A 17,281-nucleotide genomic window follows, 5' to 3' on the forward strand; every position below is an offset into this window, starting at 1 on the left:
AGCAAAGGAAACAGTCAACAAAACCAAAAGACAACCACAGCATGGGAGAAAATATTTGCAAATGACATATCAGATAAAGGGCTAGTATCCAAAATCTATAAAGAACTTACCAAACTCAACACCCAAAGAACAAAGAATCCAATCAAGAAATGGGCAGAAGAAATGAACAGACATTTTTCCAAAGAAGACATCCAAATGGCCAACAGACACATGAAAAAGTGCTCAATATCGCTCAGCATCAGGGAAATCCAAATCAAAACCTCAATGAGATACCACCTCACACCAGTCAGAATGGCTAAAATTAACAAGTCAGGAAACGACAGATGTTGGCAGGGTGCGGAGAAAGGGGAACCCTCCTACACTGTTGGCGGGAATATAAGCTGGTGCAGCCAGTCTGGAAAACAGTATGGAGGTTCCTCAAAAAGTTGAAAATAGAGCTACCATATGATCCAGCAATTGCACTACTGGGTATTTACCCCAAAGATACAAAAGTAGGGATCCGAAAGGGTACGTGCACCCCGATGTTTATAGCAGCAATGTCCACAAGAGCCAAACTGTGGAAAGAGCCAAGATATCCATCGACAGATGAATGGATAAAGAAGTGGTATATATATATATATACAATGGAATATTATGCAGCCATCAAAAGGAATGAGATCTTGCCATTTGCAATGACGGGTATTATGCTGAGTGAAATAAGTCAAACAGAGAAAGACATGTATCATATGACCTCACTGATATGAGGAATTCTTAATCTCAGGAAACAAACAGGGTTGCTGGAGTGGGGGGTGGGGTGGGAGGGATGAGGTGACTGGGTGATAGACACTGGGGAGGGTATGTGCTCTGGTAAGCGCTGTGAATTTTGCAAGACTGTTGAATCACAGATCTGTACCTCTGAAACAAATAACGCATATATGTTAAGAAAAAAAAAAAAGATAGCAGAAGGGGAAGAATGAAGGGGGGGAACTTGGAGGGGGTAAACGAACCATGAGAGACGATGGACTGTGAAAAACAAACTGAGGGTTCTAGAGGGGAGGGGGGTGGGAGGATGGGTTAGCCTGGTGGTGGGTATTGAGGAGGGCACATTCTGCATGGAGCACTGGGTGTTATGCACAAACAATAAATCATGGAACACTACATCTAAAACTAATGATGTAATGTATGGGGATTAACATAACAATAAAAAAATTAAAAACAAAACAAAAACCATTTTTTTTGAGAAAGTATATTTTTTAAGATTTTAATTAATCTCTACACCCAAAGTGGGGTTCGAACTCACACTCCTGAGATCTAGTCACATGCCCCACCGACTGAGCCAGCCAGGCGCTCCCAAAGAGGTACAGTTTAGATCAGCAATGCTATTTGGCTGAGGATGCTCTGGTGGCAAAGCTTTAGCACGATGCTGTTCTGTGGGGGCACCGGCACCCCCGTGTCCCCACAGAGCCTGACAGGGCTGCCCGGTCAAAAGCTGTGCCCCTTCTATCTAAGAACTTCTGAGAAAATAATATACAAAGAATTACATGCTTAAGTGAGGATAACCAGTGTTCAGCATGAGTAATAGATTTGGTTTCTATCAAAGGAAATAAAATATATCACAGTTTAACCGCAACATGGAAGACAAGGCATCTATTAAAAGTGATAGGAAATAATACAAGATGTCTACCTTTGTGGTAAAAAATACCCCAGAGAGATAAATCCGTTACATAATGTGATTCCATTTGGTATCTACAGAATCATGCTTTTAAACACAGCGTTGGTGTGATTCACAGAACCACCCTTCCACGTAGTTTGAAGTGCTTACATGAGCTTCGATGCTGAAGGCAGTGGTGAGAAGAGGAAGTCAGAGGTGGGGGGGCGGGTACAACCACCAGCTCCCTGACCCCTTTAAGAGCAAGTCAGCCTGGCTCCTCCAGCCAACACCAAGCTAAGAATCCTCATGCTTTCGCACCAGCCCTGAGGAATACATCCTGTTGCCCCCTGCACAGGCCAGGAAGGTGGACAGGACTGGCCATCCCCAGTCACAGATGGGAAGATGGGCCCAGATAAGGGAAGCTACGCAGCTAACTTCCATAGCAAGTGTCTGGATCTTCTGGCCAGAGTGTTCTCTTCTGCCACCTCCAGCTGCAAAAGCCTGAGGGGTGGCGTTTCCCCCTACCCCTCCTCATCTGGGCTATAAACTGGCCTTCATATTAAAAAAAAAAAAAAAGTAAGCATTAAGTTTGGGGCAGGAGAAAAAATTTCTAATAACAGTCAACATTTACTGAGTGCTAGCTAGGTACCATTCTAAGGATTCTTATCTTTTTTTTTTTTAAGATTTTATTTATTTGACAGAGAGACACAGCGAGAGAGGGAACACAAGCAGGGGGAGTGGAAGAGGGAGAAGCAGGCTTCCCGCGGAGCAGGGAGCCTGATGTGGGGCTCGATCCAGGACCCTGGGATCATGACCTGAGCTGAAGGCAGACGCTTAACGACTGAGCCACCCAGCGGCCCCAAGATTCTTAGCTGTTAATTTTCTCTAACACCCCTGTGGGGATGGGTATTCTCCCCATTTTACAGATGAGGAAACAGGCCTAGGGAAGTTGAGTAACTCAACATCACACAGCTAGTTAAGAGCCAGAAGCAGGGTTGTAACGAAGCAGCCTGGCTTGGGACTCTCAGGGGATGACTGGTATCCTAAAGACGGAAAAGAGGGAGTAGGCCAGAGCAGAGGAGTCCCTGCCCAGTGTCAAGGCCACTGGCCTGACTTGAGCGCCTCTGCTTCCTCTCGCAGCTCATGCCTACCAAAGACCTTCAGAAAAAGTCGAAGGCCAGATTTTGACCCCCCTACCAGATTATTCTATCTCTTCATCAGAAGCTGAACCCTACTCCCACCTCTCACCCCTTCCAACTGCTAGATCTACATGTCAGTCTGGAAAGGTCTTTGCTGCCAAGTCCGAGGTGAAGGCCCAGGTCCTACACGGGCAAACGAAGGTCAGCAGCCCATCAATTGACCTGTCTGGTGGCCGTGCCCACTGTGGCAGCCAGCATCAGGGCCAACGGGCTGCTCTGCCCACCAGGGCAGGGCCTAGTCCTGGGGTGCGAGGGAGGGGAAGGGGGGACTGGTGCTGAGAGCAGTAGCCCAGCATCCTTTAGCGGGAAGCTGGGAGGCTCAGAGCAGGACTGAAGAGCTCTTTTGGCCTCAGGAAATCTGGGCTCCCCTGAGCCACGAGGGCAGCTGAACAGCTTGCCTGGTTTTCTCTGGAATGCCAGCTCTCCTTGCTGAGAGGCAAAGTCTCCCAAGTTCAGTCTTGGGAGACACCGGACTCTACCCAGAGTGCGGCACGTACTACCCGTAGAAGAGGCCACGCTTCTCAAAGGACAGGACGAGGCTAAGGAAAACCCTTCGAAGATGAAATCATTCTAGTCGCCACAAACAGCTTTCCACCCATGCTCAGTAGGCCTGAGACGGCGGTTTATTGAGCCCCGTCACCCTCCGTTGCCTTCACTGGAACTCCTGCGCTGGGCTCGGCTCAGGCGCATGAAAACACCGACCCCCAGGACCAGGGCAACAGCCACCAGCAGGACCACCCAGAGGAGAGGCCCCGGGTTGGCGTTCCCGGGGGAGCCTGCCGGAAAGAGGTTTGAAGCCTTGCAGGGCTGAACGCGGCCCCTCCAAACGGTCTCCGTCCCCCGGACCTTTGTGAACACGCCCAGCAGAGCTGCCTGTCCACACAGAAGGTGGACTGCCTCTCTTTGCTTAGTTCCCTGCTGACTGCTGTTACACCATCTCCTGCCCGTACTATGGCCGAGCGTCCCCTGGCAACATACGGGGGCCAAGGCCTGAGGGCCGGTCCACAGCCCTGGTACCTGTGGGCCCCGGCAGAGGCTCCTGCCTGGAAGAATCCTCAAAGCCCACTGGCCCTGGAGAGCTCATGAGGTTCTGGGGCCTGGCAGCTTTGCTGTGGGGAGCGTAGGATCGTCGCTGTCCTGTGCAGGAGAGGAGTGGCGTCTAGCCTGCCCTCCAGCCCCTGGTTGCCCGGAAGCCAGGAACAGGCCTGCGGACATAAGAATGAAGCCTCTCCCCGCCCCCGTCCCCCCCTTCTCCCCAGGGTCCCAGCCCAGACTCACTCGCAGGCCCAGAGCTGCACACAGTGGGGCACGTCCCCAGCCCCGAAGGGGAGCAGGCAGAGACGCTGCAGAAGAAGTAAACCTGGTGGGAAGAGAGAAGGCCAGGGCATGGGGCTGGCTCAGACCCACAGTAGGAAGCACCAGGGCAGGGACCCAGGGTCCAGGACCCAGGCCAAGTCCACATTGCTGCCAGGCAGGCAGGCAGATGGAGGTCTGGCCAGGTGGACCAAGACCAAGACTGCAGCCCCTCCTGCTGAGGGTCAGAGCCGCAGGTGTGCCTTCCTCTTTCCCTGCGGCCCAAGTCTGCAGGGGAGTTTCTTGCAGGCAGGCAACGCTGCACATGACCAAGCCCCAGCCCTTGGCTGTTCCACCAATGCTCGCCTGACGGCAGAGGCCCCCCCGCCCCCGGGGAGTGCTGGCTTCCGAGGAGGGGCACTTCACCAGGCGGCAGGGGCAGATGCCCCAGGGACCGGGGGGGCCAAAGTGGGGGACAGGGTACGCTTGCTTCCAGAAACAAGGCCAGGGACAGCTCCCAGAAGGAGTAGAAGCAGGAGGCGTGGATGGAGTTGAACCAGCCCCTGGAGGCCCAACTAATGGATGCATCTTCATCCAGCAGGTGAGGGTCTCTTGGCTCCAGGAGAGGCACACAGTAGAGACAGAATTAAGCCACCCTAACAGGGCTAGCCAGTGAAGTCTGTCCACATCTGGTGCACGAACATGCAGCTCCTTACATACACAGAGGCCTGTGTGTAGCAATGTGAGAGGTGGGCACCGCTCAGCAGAACAAGCTATACAGTAGCCTGTGGCCTATGGGGGCAATTTGTGTGTTCTGTAGAAAACCTAAATATAGGGGCACCTGGCTGGCTCAGTTGGTTAAGCGTCTGCCTTCGGCTCAGGTCATGATCCCGGAGTCCCGGGATCGAGTGCAGCATCGGGCTCCCTGCTCCACGGAGAGTCTGCTTCTCCCTCTGACCCTCTTCCCTCTCGTGCTCTCTCTCAAATAAATAAAATCTTAAAAAAAACACAACAAACCCTAAATATATACCCAAAGCTTATGCATTTACCTACCAGAGAAGCTGCTTGGTTATAAATATTCAAAGCAGATTTACGTTGAACGTGCTATTTCTAGAGTCAGAAGCAAAGCCACTCTAGAACATTGTGACCAGGGTGTAGAAAGAGGGTTGGGGCATCTCCCTTCCTTCCTCCCTCTTGAAGCTCTGTGGTCGCCTCTGGGCTGATCACCTGCCACAAAGCCCCGTCTGGGACCTCTGTCTGCTATACCTCGCAGGGTGCTGGAGCACTTGGGGGACTAGCTTATACTGAACAGAGGGGGAGCGGGCATGAAGAGGCACGCGGCACTTCTTCCCCATCCCCGGAGGGGCCTCTGGGAGCCAGGGTCCAGGAGGGCGAAGGTGGCAACGATGAAGCGCTGGTAGTGGGATGGGAAGGACAGCTCTGCCCCATCCAAGGCTACCAGTCGGAACCTGTAGCTGTCACCGTCAAAAGGACACCTGGGAAGGAAGGAAGGAGGCCGCAGAGGGATAGGGGCAGCAGGTGGGGGGAGCCCCTGGGGCAGCTGGAGCCCCGACTGCCACTCAGTGAGGCTGCTGGAGGGGGCTGGCGCCGGGGGCGGCCTGGCTCTGTGCAGCAGCGGGGCCAGACTGGGGTCTGTCCTCTGCAGGAGCCAGACCCCCACTGGGACAGGCTCGCGCAGCAGCCTCATGAGGGGGTAGTCCCCCTCCCCGTAGTAGGAGCAGAAAGTCTCATCTGCGGGTAGAGGGGCTCGTGAGCCTCGGTGGGCTGTGTGGGGGGACGCGGGCAGGAAGAGAAGGCCCAGGGACCCCTTGCCCTTGGCGATCCGAAGCTGGAGCCGCAGGGGGCCGGACTGGGTCATGGGGGCTGGCGAGGGCGGCAGGAAGATGGACGCCCAGAGTGGCAGGAAATCACCAGTGTTGAGGTCAGGTGCAAGAGCATGCAGGGCAGAGGACACAGGGTCCTGGAGGCCAGCTCGCTTAGCAAACCAGACACCAACTACACGGATGCAGCAAGCAGGGCACGGTCCAGCCCGGCAGCCGGACGCCACCGCTCGAGCACGCACCAGGGGGACCTGAGCCCTGCCTGCTCATCTGCCCAGGACAGCTCAAGCTGGCCCCAGACAGCCCCCCAGTGTTGTCATGGTCCTCGCAGTGGTAGACGGTGGGCCACTGGGACTGGGGTCTCTTGCTGGCCTAAGTGACACCACACACTCTTAGTGGGGGCCCATGCCCGGCACCCTGTGTTCTGCAAGGGAAGCCGACCCCATCTTACCCCATCCCCCTTTACCTCCAGAAGGGCCCTCCCTTTACCTCAGAGAGGGAGCATTCCCGCCTGGGCAGGGCATCCCTGGGGAAGACGTCCTGCAGCTGGAGGCTGGGCCTGGCACAAACTAGGTGCTCACAGGCATTGGGGATTCCAGCCTGAGCGGAAGGCCTTGTCTGAGGAGCCACCTGCTTACTCCTATGGGCTCTAGCCGTTTCCCGTCCCTGCTCCCTTCCTCTGGGAGTCCCTGGAGCCCTGAATTCTGGCTAGCTCCCCCAGCTCCTAAATCCCAGGGTCTAAAGCACAGCGGACCTATCCCTCCACCCTCTGGCCTGTAGGTACTTAGAATTTTAAAGCAAAAGACATTTGGACCCGCACACAAGCAGCCTGCCCCAGCCCTCGTGGCAGGTAAGGTGGGGAGAAAGACCCCTGGGCATCCACTTGGGGCCAAGCGTGGAATTTTGTACCCAAATGTATTAGCTCTGACAGGGCGCCCAGGCGGAGGCTGGCGCTGGGGCCCCTGCACTTCAAAGGGAGCGGGCAGAAGCACAGCTGCCCTCAGGGCACCCCCACTGGTGTCCTAGGCACCTAGGGTGGTTCTGCCACCGGAGTCCGCGGGTCCCAGGGGCCCCCTTCAACCAGAGGCCCCCCGTGAGCTCCTGCCGCCCGCAGCCCCTCAGAGAGCTCCCGCTCCCGGGTATCTCCTGCCTCATCTGTGGCTTCGTGACCTCTGAAAGGAAGAGGCAGCAACACCCACACTCCCGGCCTCCGCTTTCTCCAGGGGCCTCAGTGCGGGTGCTGGAGGCTTAGTTTCCGAGTTTAGTTCTTGGAGGGATGAAGGCCAGCGCTCCCGAGGACCCCGGCCCGCCCGCGCATAGTGGTTCTGTCCGGTGCCGGCAGACCCCACTTAAGGCTCCCATCAGCCCTGACCGAGGGCCATCCTCCCTGCCTGTTGGGAAGGCCCCGAAGAGCCCAGCGGCTCTCCCAAGATCACACAGCAGGGAACAGAGTTTGGACATGAACCCAGATGGCTGCAAAGCCTGTCCTAAGCTCATCTGTGCCCCTTTACACCCAAGCCCACAGCCCAGCCTGTTCCAGAAAGGCCCCCCCTCACCAGAAGGTGCCATCCCGCGTGATGGAGCCCTGTGGCCCCGTTTGCGCCTCGAAGTCAGACACCAGCTGATTCTCATAGATGAGCTGGTTGCCGGCCACCTGTGGGGGTCACAGCTGGGTGAGCCCTCCCAGGGGGCGGTCCTGGGCACCCGCCCGTGGCCGCACTCCTACCTGGACCGTGGTCCCACAGGGGGAGAAAGGGCAGCGAAAGACCACGAAGGACCCGGTCTCCTGGGCTGGGGAGCAGCTGGTGGGGGCACAGGCCATGTGGATGTTGGCCAGTGTGATCCCATGTGCCAAGGCTGTTTCTCGGGACACCACCAGGACAAAGTGGCCATTTCTGAAGCACTGGACAGTTGCTGGGACAAAGGTGGATCAAAGAGACCAGTCAGGCCCCTGAGGTTACTGTCCGTGCCGCATGGACATGGGGGGTGGCCTGGGTGACAGTATTTAAGTGTTGCCCTGGGACTCGGGAGACCTGGATTCTCTTACTCTCTTTGTGCCAGTGTTAGCTCGAGTAACCCCTCGAAGGACCCAGATTTTCTCCTGCATGACAACAAAAGAAACTACAGAAGTAGAAGCACCACTGAATTTCTCTCTCAGCTGGGCTGTCCCAGGGGTGCTGGGCTGGCTCAGTTGGAAGAACATGGGACTCTTGATCTTGGGGTTGTGAGTTCGAGTCCCACATTGGGTGTAGAGATTACTAAAAAAAAGTAAACTTAAACTGGGATGTTCTAGACCGAAAGGTAGGGGTACATGTAAAGACCAGATCTATTACGGGGCACCTGGGTGGCTCAGTCGGTTAAACGTCTGCCTTTGGCTCAGGTCATGATCCCAGGGGCTGGGACCCAGCCCTGCGTGTCAGGCTCCCTGCTCAGCGGGGAGCCTGCTTCTCTCTCTGACCCTTCCCCCCTGCTCATGCTCTCTCGCTCTCAAAATCGTAAAACAAACAAACAAAAACAACTATTACTACTTCCCTGGGACGATGCTTATCAGCAAGCTGGGCTGTACGGGCACCCCATCTAAAGGTCCCTTCTGCAGGCTTTCTGGGGCTCAGGCTCTCCTAGGAACAGGGTGGGATGAGCTGCAGCGCTGGGGGAGGGGGGGCAGGGGGGAGGAAGCCCTCCTGGCGCTTCGGGATTCAGGTGTGGAGAGCTCTACCTGTGTTGCCATAGTAACAGGGAATCTCTCCGCCGTTGTCAAAGCAGCAGCCTGCCTGCAGACAGGCTTCCTCTGAACTTCTCACTCCACAGGGGATGGGTCTGGAGGACACCTGGCACCGCCCCGGAGTCAGACGCACACCTGGGGATGGGACAGAGCGGTGAGGACGCGAGAAAGGGCCACGCCGGGCAGCAGACTTCCAGGCAATGGAGGGAGTTGGCTTCCTGAGCCCAGTCAAGGGCGATCAGGCCGTCCAGAGTCCTACATACCTGGGTAAGGTGGCTCGTCCACCCCCCCGGTGTTCCAGGGTGCCCCACTGGGGTTTAACCTGGGATGGGTGGTGGGTCCAGGTCCGAGGGACGGCAAGGCAGGGGTTGCACAGACAAAGCCGTGCTCTGGGATGGGGCGGAGGGGCTGGGCCTGAGGACTGGGAAGGGAGAAGCCCATGGGTGGTGCCGGATGGGAGTCGGAGTCCAGGCGTGGCCAGGTTTAGGACAAATCAGAGTGACATCTTGTGTTGCATCAACTCGACCATCGGGCAGCACGGCTTCGATGAGCACCCTCAGGTGGGAGCGCCCATCCTGCAGGTGAGAGGGAGATGGGGGGGTGAGGTGGGCAGCGAGGGGAGGCCGCCCAGCATCCCAGGCAGAGGTGTGGGGGGGTCAGGCAGGGAGCTGATCTGTGGGCTGGTCCCAGGACCTAGCCCCCCTCACCCACCACCCACCAGCCCAAAGGCAGGTGTGACAAGCACAGCGATTGGTCGTGAGCTCCCTCTCCAGCCTGAGGCTGTGTGAGGTCCAGCTGACTCCAAGCTGTGCCCACCCGCCAGCCCCCACTCCACCGTGGGCCTGGAGCAGGAGCGGTCCCCACCTTCTCCAGCACGTGGCAGCCTTTGTAACCCACAGAGAAGACAGCAGGTGCCCGGGGCTTGGTGCTGACCCAGTGGTAACAAGCAGAGCAGTTGTTTACCTCAAACCGGTTCCCAAATTCATCTGGGGCAGGGGAGAGAAAGAGGGAAGGGAAGCATCAGAGATGTTTAAGGGTGAGGGGCACTTGGGGGGCTCAGTTAAGCATCTGCCTTTGGCTCAGGTCATGATCCCAGGGTCCCGAAATCGAGCCCCACATCGGGCTCCCTGCTCAGCTGGGAGCCCGCATCTTCCTCTCCATCCGCCTCTGCTTGTGTTCTCCTTCTGTGGCAATAAATAAAATCTTAAAAAAAACCCCAAAAAACCAAAAACAACGTTTAAGGGTGAAGCCAGAGGCTGTTGGCATCTGCTGAGAAAACCACACTCAGGAGTGGGAGCCCCCAGCTTTAGCCTTAGCTTTGCTACCAGCTTACGGTCTGTAAGGGAATAGCTTTAGCTGGTCTTTGACCTTTCCAGCCATGGTTCCTGGTTAACAGCACACAGCAGCAAGCAGGAATGAAGATATGGGGGGCGGGGAGCGCAAAGGTTAGCAGAATCTCAGGCACCGGGCTGGGTATTCTCCGCCTGTTGCCGTAACCTCGGCTCCCCACATTCTGTGGAGGACGCTGCTGAGGTGCCGGGCGGGAGCTTTGCCAGGTGCACACGATGAGGGGCGGAATGAGGGGAACCTGGCATGTTGTAGGTTATCTGCCAGGTTAACCGGTTGTTGCAGTCATTGGGGGACGCATGCTAGGGGTGCACCCCCTCTTGTCAGCCCAGAGCACCAGGGTGCTCCCCGGGTGCAGGCATGCCCCCGGGACTCCTGTTCAGTGCACAGGGCAAGGTTGGGGGGTCTTCATTCCCATCTTACAGATAAGGAAATGGGTTCAGAGAGATCAGGTAAGTTTTTCAAGAACACAGAGCTTAGAAGCTGCAGATTCAAATCCTCCTTTGAACCCCCCGCCGACCTTTCTCCACACCAGGCCAGGCCCACCAGGGCCCTACCACTCAGAGCGGTCTGTGGGCCAGTCGCCTGGGTGTCAGCTGAGTTCGGTCACAGATGCGGAGCCTGGGCCCCATGAATCAAGACCGCATCTCAGCAAGAGGGCCTGTGCACACTTCCCTGGGTGACCAGGGAAACCGAGAATGGCAACTCCCCTCCCTCCCGCTCCCCCCTCCCCAGCGTGGTGAGGGAGCGGGGGGCCAAGAGGCCTCTCCTCTTGTTCCTGCTGCAGGGGAAGGGTCCCCGCCCGCCACTGCAGCCCCGGGAAGTGGGGACCACGGTTCGGCCACACTCACCTACCACCTTGAAGCGGACCGTCTGGCCTGACCGGGGGAGCACTCGTAGCTGCAAACTCTTGACCCCACAGTCCTAGCTGTACCCCAGGCCGGAGAGATCAGGCTCGGGGAGTAGCTGCCGCCCCAGCCCCAGAGCGCTCATCAGCAGCAGGGCCACGTGGCAATCCCAGACCCCGGCCGAGGCTCCTGCCGTCACGCAAACCACAGCAACCCCCACAAACCCCCGCCCGCCCAGGTGAGGCCCAGGACTTATATGGGGGAGGTGGCAAGTGGGAACTTGGAGGGCAAAGGGCGCCCACCTGGAGGAGCCCTGCCTGGCCACCAGGGGCTCTGGTGAAATTCCCGCCCTGAAGGCCAGGGAAGGCCCCTCCCAGCCAGGGACCCTGACGGGCTGCCCCAGAGCAGCCCCCTCACCCTGACTGCCCACCTTACAGCTGGGCCTTGAGGCTGGCTCTGCGGGGCTCAGCCAGGTGATCCTGGTTGGGAGGTGGAAGGGAGGGAAGCTTCTGGTACAGGTGGCTGCAGGGGGGCCGAAGGGCGGGTTCCAAGTCCCTCGTCGTCCCCTCCCTGTCCAGGCCGGCTCTCCAGGGCCTCCTGCCTGCACCGAGGCCTTGGGGCCACCAGAAGCTGCAGGGGCCATGGGGGGTGGGCAGCGGGCCTGGTTAGGTAACAGGGCTTTTGGGGGGGGGGCCTAAGCAGACCCCAGAGGTCGAGATGCTGCCCCTGCCCTGAGAGCGGGCAGACAGATGGGGTGACAGGCCAGCAGACAGACTGGAAGCCCCTCACGGGGCCCTCCTGACGATCAGGGTGATTAACGGGGCCATGGCTGTCACCAGTGACAAATCACAAGAACGGACAAGAAACGGACTGTGGCCTCCCGGATGGGACCCTGGAGCAGAACAAGGACTGGAGGTAAAAGCTAAGGAAACGGACTTAGGTTCGTAACAGTGGATCAACAGGGGTTCATTAACTGTAATAAACCTACTGCCCAAATGTGAGAGGGTCACCCTACGGGACACGGGGTGTGGGGCCCATGGGACCTCTGTGCTAAATCTGGAACCGTCCTGAGAAATAAAGTCCATAAACAACCACAAGAAGCCTGGCTCACAGGCAGCAGCGCTTCCCGTGGGCCAGGCAGCCCCAAGGCCTTGCCCAAGGCCTCGTTACCGCCGGCCTCCTGTGGGGGGGCCTGGCAGGGTCCAGCTCCACCAGCGAACGCCGCGGAGTGTCAGCCGCCGCAGCTGCGTGGCGTGTGGCTCAGTCAAGAGTCTGGTTCCAACCCAACCCCTACCTCTTCCTCTTTCTAGCCGTGGCCGGGACATTTCGCTTTCTGGGATTCATTTCCCTGCTAGTGAACTGGGGAGAATGCTCGCAGGGTGGACAGAAAGACGCACGTGACAAAGAATGGGTGTGACAAGTCCCACGTGGTAATGATTTAGCGCTTGAACTTCACCATGACTAGAGCGTAGGTGGGGGGAGCTTGGAGGGTCTCCCTGGGGGCAGGGCAAGTTGAGGCACGGGGCCAGGGTGGGGGTGGCGGAAGCATGGGGGGCACAGAGGGTAGGGGTGGGGGTATCATGTTGAGGCAGAGGGAATTTGGGGCGATAAAGGCATAGGGCTGCTAACAGTGGATTTCAGGCGACTGGGGTCCCTGGAGGGGGAAGGGCTGGTGAGGTGGGTTTTTCCTAAAGGACGATGGAAGGCTTTAAACTTTTTCTTTTGAAATAATTTTAGACTTACCGAAAAGAACTTCCCTACACCCTTCACCCAGATCTCTGTATTTGGGTTTTAACGACAGTATTAACTGTCATTAAAAACAAGGCAACAGGCCCCAAAATAGCATCATTTATGCTAAGCCCCATGTCATCAAACCAAGACTTAATTGCAGTTTTGGCTCTTCCAGAAATGGAATCTTGAACCAGCCAAAAAAAAAAGGAATGGCCTGATTAGCCTTAGCCAATAATCTGACCAACAGACCCTTTCCATCCTCTAAAGGAAAGTGACCTTGCAATGAGCCAATCCCCATTTTTACTTGTATAAGTTCCTTGTTCTCGCTCCCTTCTGCCTATTAAGTCTTTCTGGGTAGCTCCTCTGAGTGCCTTCCTATCTGCAGGGACGCTGCCTGATTCATAAAGCCAGTAGGATGTTTAAAATGTACTCGATTGAATTTTGTTCAATTACATTTGTTTTTGCTCTTTCACTCTCCCTATGTCCACAGACGCCCACATCCACACTCTCTTCCATAACATTTAAGAGCCGCATGCAGATGGTTCTCCTTTTACCCCCGAATACTGCAGTGTGTACTTCCTAAAATACAAGTAAAATGATCAAAACCAGGAAATCAACACTGGTATAACACAAATGCCCAATTTACAAACCTTACTCAATTTACCAACGGTCCTAATCATGACTTTTACAGCAAGGGAGAAAAGTGTTTTTTTCCTAGACCAGGATCCAGTGTGAGACCAAGAGCAGGCTTCCTGAGCTCCTCCAGCCTGGGACCGTCCCTCTATTGGTCTTTGTTCCTCGTACCCTTGATGTTTTGAGGAGCAGAGGCCGGTACCTTGACAGAATGGTCCTCACGCGGGTTGACCTGGTGTTTCTTCTTCTTCTTTTTTTTTTTTTTTTTTAAAGATTTTATTTATTTATTTGACAGAGAAAGACACAGCGAGAGAGGGAACACAAACGGGGAGTGGGAGAGGGAGAAGCAGACTCCCCGCCGAGCAGAGAGCCCGATGCAGGACTTGATCCCGGGACTCCAGGATCATGACCTGAGCCGAAGGCAGTCGCTTAACCAACTGAGCCACCCAGGCGCCCGACCTGGTGTTTCTTCTTGATTCGATTCAGGTGATGCCCTTTTGGCAGGTGCATTAATTTGCTGGGGCTGCTGTGAGAAAAACAGCATAGCCACACAGATGACTTCAACCATAGACATTTGTTTTCTCACAGCTCTGGAGGCTGGAAGTCCAAGGTCAAGGTGTGAGCAGGTTTGGTTTCTTCTGCAGCTGCTCTCCTTGGCTTGAGATGGCCACCTTCTCCCTGTGTCCTCACGTGGTCTTTCCTCTTTGTGCACATCTCCCCTGGCTCTGTGGGTCCATGTTTTCTCTTCTTGTAAGGACCCCGGTCAGCTTGGATTAGAGCCCATCCTTACAGGCTCACTGTAACGTAATCACCCCTTAAAGGCCCTGCCTACAGATACAGCCGCATTTGGTGGTGCTGGGGGTTCGGGCTCCGGCATACGAATGGGGGGCACCATTCAGCCCATCCCAGGCAGGAAGAGCCCAGTCTGCTGCTAAGTTACTCTTTCTCTTTGGACACGGGAAGTCCTTGATGGGGAGACCCTTGGAGACTCCTGTACGCGACTGTCCTGCTCCCCCTCAGCAAACCTTCACCCAGGGGTGGTGGTTTCCCTGCTCCATCATTCCCTCCACATGTGTTTGCCTCCTGCTGTAACAGAGAGCTGTCCCCGAGGGGAAGGGGGGACAGTTCAGATGGCGGAGAGAGCCCCGGCCGGAGTTGCTGAGAGCCTGGATTCTATCCTGCACTTGCTGCTCAGGGGCGAAAGGACCTCTCCCCTCTGTAAAGCAAGGATGGGCATGATGATGGTGGGGATGGAATGAGATACACAGAGAGGTCCATATGCATGACGGCAGGGTGTCTCCCAAGGCCCTGGACAGGCAGGAAAAGAGCAAGGGAACTTCCTCATCGCTAAGGGCAGAAGGATGCCCTTGAGAAGAGTTGTGCTAAACTGGCCCGAGAGGCGGAGCCCTGAGCCCTTGGTTATGATTCCAGTTCTTGCAAAATCCCACAGGCACCAGCCTGGAAAGGACGCCGGCTCCCCCACTCCACCACCAGAGACCTTAGAAAAATCATTTACCCACTCACTGACTCGATTTTCTCATCTGTATAATGGGGCCAGTAACAGTGCCTAACTTGTAGGCTTGCTGTGAAGATGAATAAGGGGACCCACGGACGGCATGGAGAGAGTCTGCATCGCTTGGACGCAAGAGCAATAAAAGCCACGGATTGTTTTCACTGCTGAGGAAAGAGGGTCAAATCAGAGTGACCTGACTTGGGGTCTTGGCTTCCCACTTCACCTCTTTCTAAACCTGTTTGTTCATCTCCAACCTTTTAAATTTCTTTTTTATCTTTTTAAAATGGGGCTTCTGGGACGCCTGGGTGGCTCAGATGGTTAAGCGTCTGCCTTCAGCTCAGGTCATGATCCCAGGGTCCTGGAATCGAGTCCCGCATCGGGCTCCCTGCTCAGCGGGGAGCCTGCTTCTCCCTCCGCCTGCTGCTCTCTCTCTCTCTCTGACAAATAAATAAGTAAAATCTTAAAAAAAAATAAAATGGGGTTCCAAATTTCTTAATCTATAGAATGGAATTAAGAACAAGATCAACCTAGCTGGGGTGCCGTGAGCCTGAAGGGCTCACTAAGTGAGTTCTCCGCCCTGTCTCACCTGCTCATGGGGGTCAGGGACAGAAGGAGGGTGCCACGGGAGGACGGGGCCTCTCCAGGCTGGAAAGACAAGGTCCTGTCACATTGCCTCTCTGCTGCTTGTGGGCATTGCCAGGACCTCCTGAGTAAGAAGGTTGGTGGATCTTAGGGCAGGTCCTCCCTGCTTCCTGCTGTGCGTCTCACTTCCTCTTTGATTAACTTCTGTAAAAAGGTCAGAAAGGAAAAACAGAAACCTACTTCCTAAGGCAGGAGCAGAGGGAGAAAACTGGGGAGAAACTGGGGAGAAGTTGGGGGACACTTTCCCTTGGGGCCCACTCCCTGGACCGTTGGTTAAACACAGGTGATGTGCTAAACATCTTCTTGGGAGCCCGAGACACTCAGGGTCTGGGAAAGTGGGCCTGCAGGATGGGCAGGCGAGGGGCAAGGGCATTCCAGGTAGTAGCCATGCAAAGGCACTGGGGTAGGTGAAGAGGATGGGGAAGCTGGGGACATGGGGAAAGGTGCCGGCACTCGCAGGCGGTGCGCTGGATCCGAGTGAGGTCTGCACAGCTCCCACAGGCCACAGAGACCCAGCGGCGGTCTGCTAGGCTCCGATTTGTCTTCCTGCCTGGGGTAGCTGAGGCTGACGCAGAGATGGACCCGACTTCTGCTCTTGCTGGCTGTGACAGCGAGTTTCAGGCCACAGAGAAGCTTGTGCTTCAGGGACCGGGCCTGTGCCCGGGGGGTGCGGGCTGGGCTGAAGATGGGCCCCCCCCACTCCCCCAGGGATTCATCCCAGTGCTCAGAGAAGCCAGGCTGAAGTGTCCCTGTGGGCAGCCACATCCCCACTCTTCAGGTAGGGACACCAGCTTCCCTGGGCCTGAGGCTCCTTAATCTCTAAACCCTGCAGGTGGGCCCCTGAGGCACCGCCAGCCGTGAGCAAGGCTCTCTCCCTTCCCTGGCTCCCGCACGTTCTGTCTGGCAAGGCACACCTCGCTGACGTCCATGTCAGCATCACTGCGGACGGCAACAAGTGATGAACCTACTTCGACTCTGGAGCAGGGGGCCTGACGCTCCTGGGATTCTGTGGGATCCTGTGCCCTCTTATGGTAGGGCCTTCATGGGCTTCCAAAATAAGGTTTTCGGCAAATATGCGACTGGAAAAGGCAAGTGCAACATCTGGAGTCAGGAAGAGGTTGACATGGAAACGCACCGCACTAAAAATAACTAAGTAAGAGGCAGCTGGTTTTTGCATCGTCACTCGGCGGCCGGCTCTGAGCCGAGCGCTGGGCTCACTCCTCGGACCCCCACAGCAGGGAGGGGAGGCCTTGGGGGAAGCCCCTCAGCTAAGCACTCTCTTCCAGGTAGAGCTGCTGCCCCCTGCTCCGAGCACCCCAGGCCCAAGGACCCCGACTCTCCTTTCCAGTGGCTCAGCGTCCTCTGTGCCCCCAGAAGCAGCAGCATGGGGATCTGCCAGGGAACCTGATGGAAATGCAAATGCCCAGGCTGCACCCCAGACCTGCTGGGGGAGAGGCCCAGCAGCCTGGGTGTGACCAGCCCCCCTGGGAGGTCCCGATGTGCACTCAGCTGAGAGTCGCTGGTCTGTATGGTTTTAGGCCCTTCCCAAAGGCCCCAGTCACCCTCCCCCGGACTCTCCCCTCCGTGAAGGCCCATCGGCAGTCTTGGCGTCCTCCTCCTGAAGACCCCAGCCCGACCCTGGGGAGGGCTCCCCTAAGGGTCCTCTAATTTCTACACTTGGTCTGAGCTCTTGATGCCTGGTCACTGGAGGCTCCTGCCCTCTGCTTCCAGCCAGCGAGCCCCCTTAAGACTCCTTCTGTTCCTGTCTGCTCCCAAGGCTCTCTCCAAGGGGCAGACGCTGGCTCCTGGTTCCTGACGCTCTTGCCTCCCCCCCACCAGCCCCAGCGTCCCACGCCTAGGGGCCGAGGGACTGTGGCACTGG

The 17,281-nt window shown here is 56.5% G+C and overlaps 1 protein-coding gene across 1 annotated transcript; it reads right to left on the reverse strand.

Moving 5' to 3' along the window:
* Nucleotides 1-2,454: 2,454 nt before the first annotated feature.
* On the reverse strand, nucleotides 2,455-14,913 carry ZP1 (zona pellucida glycoprotein 1). The gene is given in 11 exon segments (XM_064576359.1): nucleotides 2,455-3,605; nucleotides 3,847-3,966; nucleotides 4,108-4,193; nucleotides 5,478-6,089; nucleotides 7,523-7,617; nucleotides 7,690-7,877; nucleotides 8,680-8,820; nucleotides 8,949-9,146; nucleotides 9,149-9,260; nucleotides 9,550-9,671; nucleotides 10,884-14,913. Coding segments are annotated over 11 exon segments (2,520 nt in total). The 5' UTR covers nucleotides 11,524-14,913; the 3' UTR covers nucleotides 2,455-3,399.
* Between the last annotated feature and the right edge of the window lie 2,368 nt (nucleotides 14,914-17,281).

The sequence above is a fragment of the Mirounga angustirostris genome, unplaced genomic scaffold (genome assembly GCF_029215605.1).
Source record: "Mirounga angustirostris isolate CCGP_5_RB_7025 unplaced genomic scaffold, mMirAng1.0.hap1 SCAF_13, whole genome shotgun sequence".
Classification (NCBI taxonomy): domain Eukaryota; kingdom Metazoa; phylum Chordata; class Mammalia; order Carnivora; family Phocidae; genus Mirounga; species Mirounga angustirostris.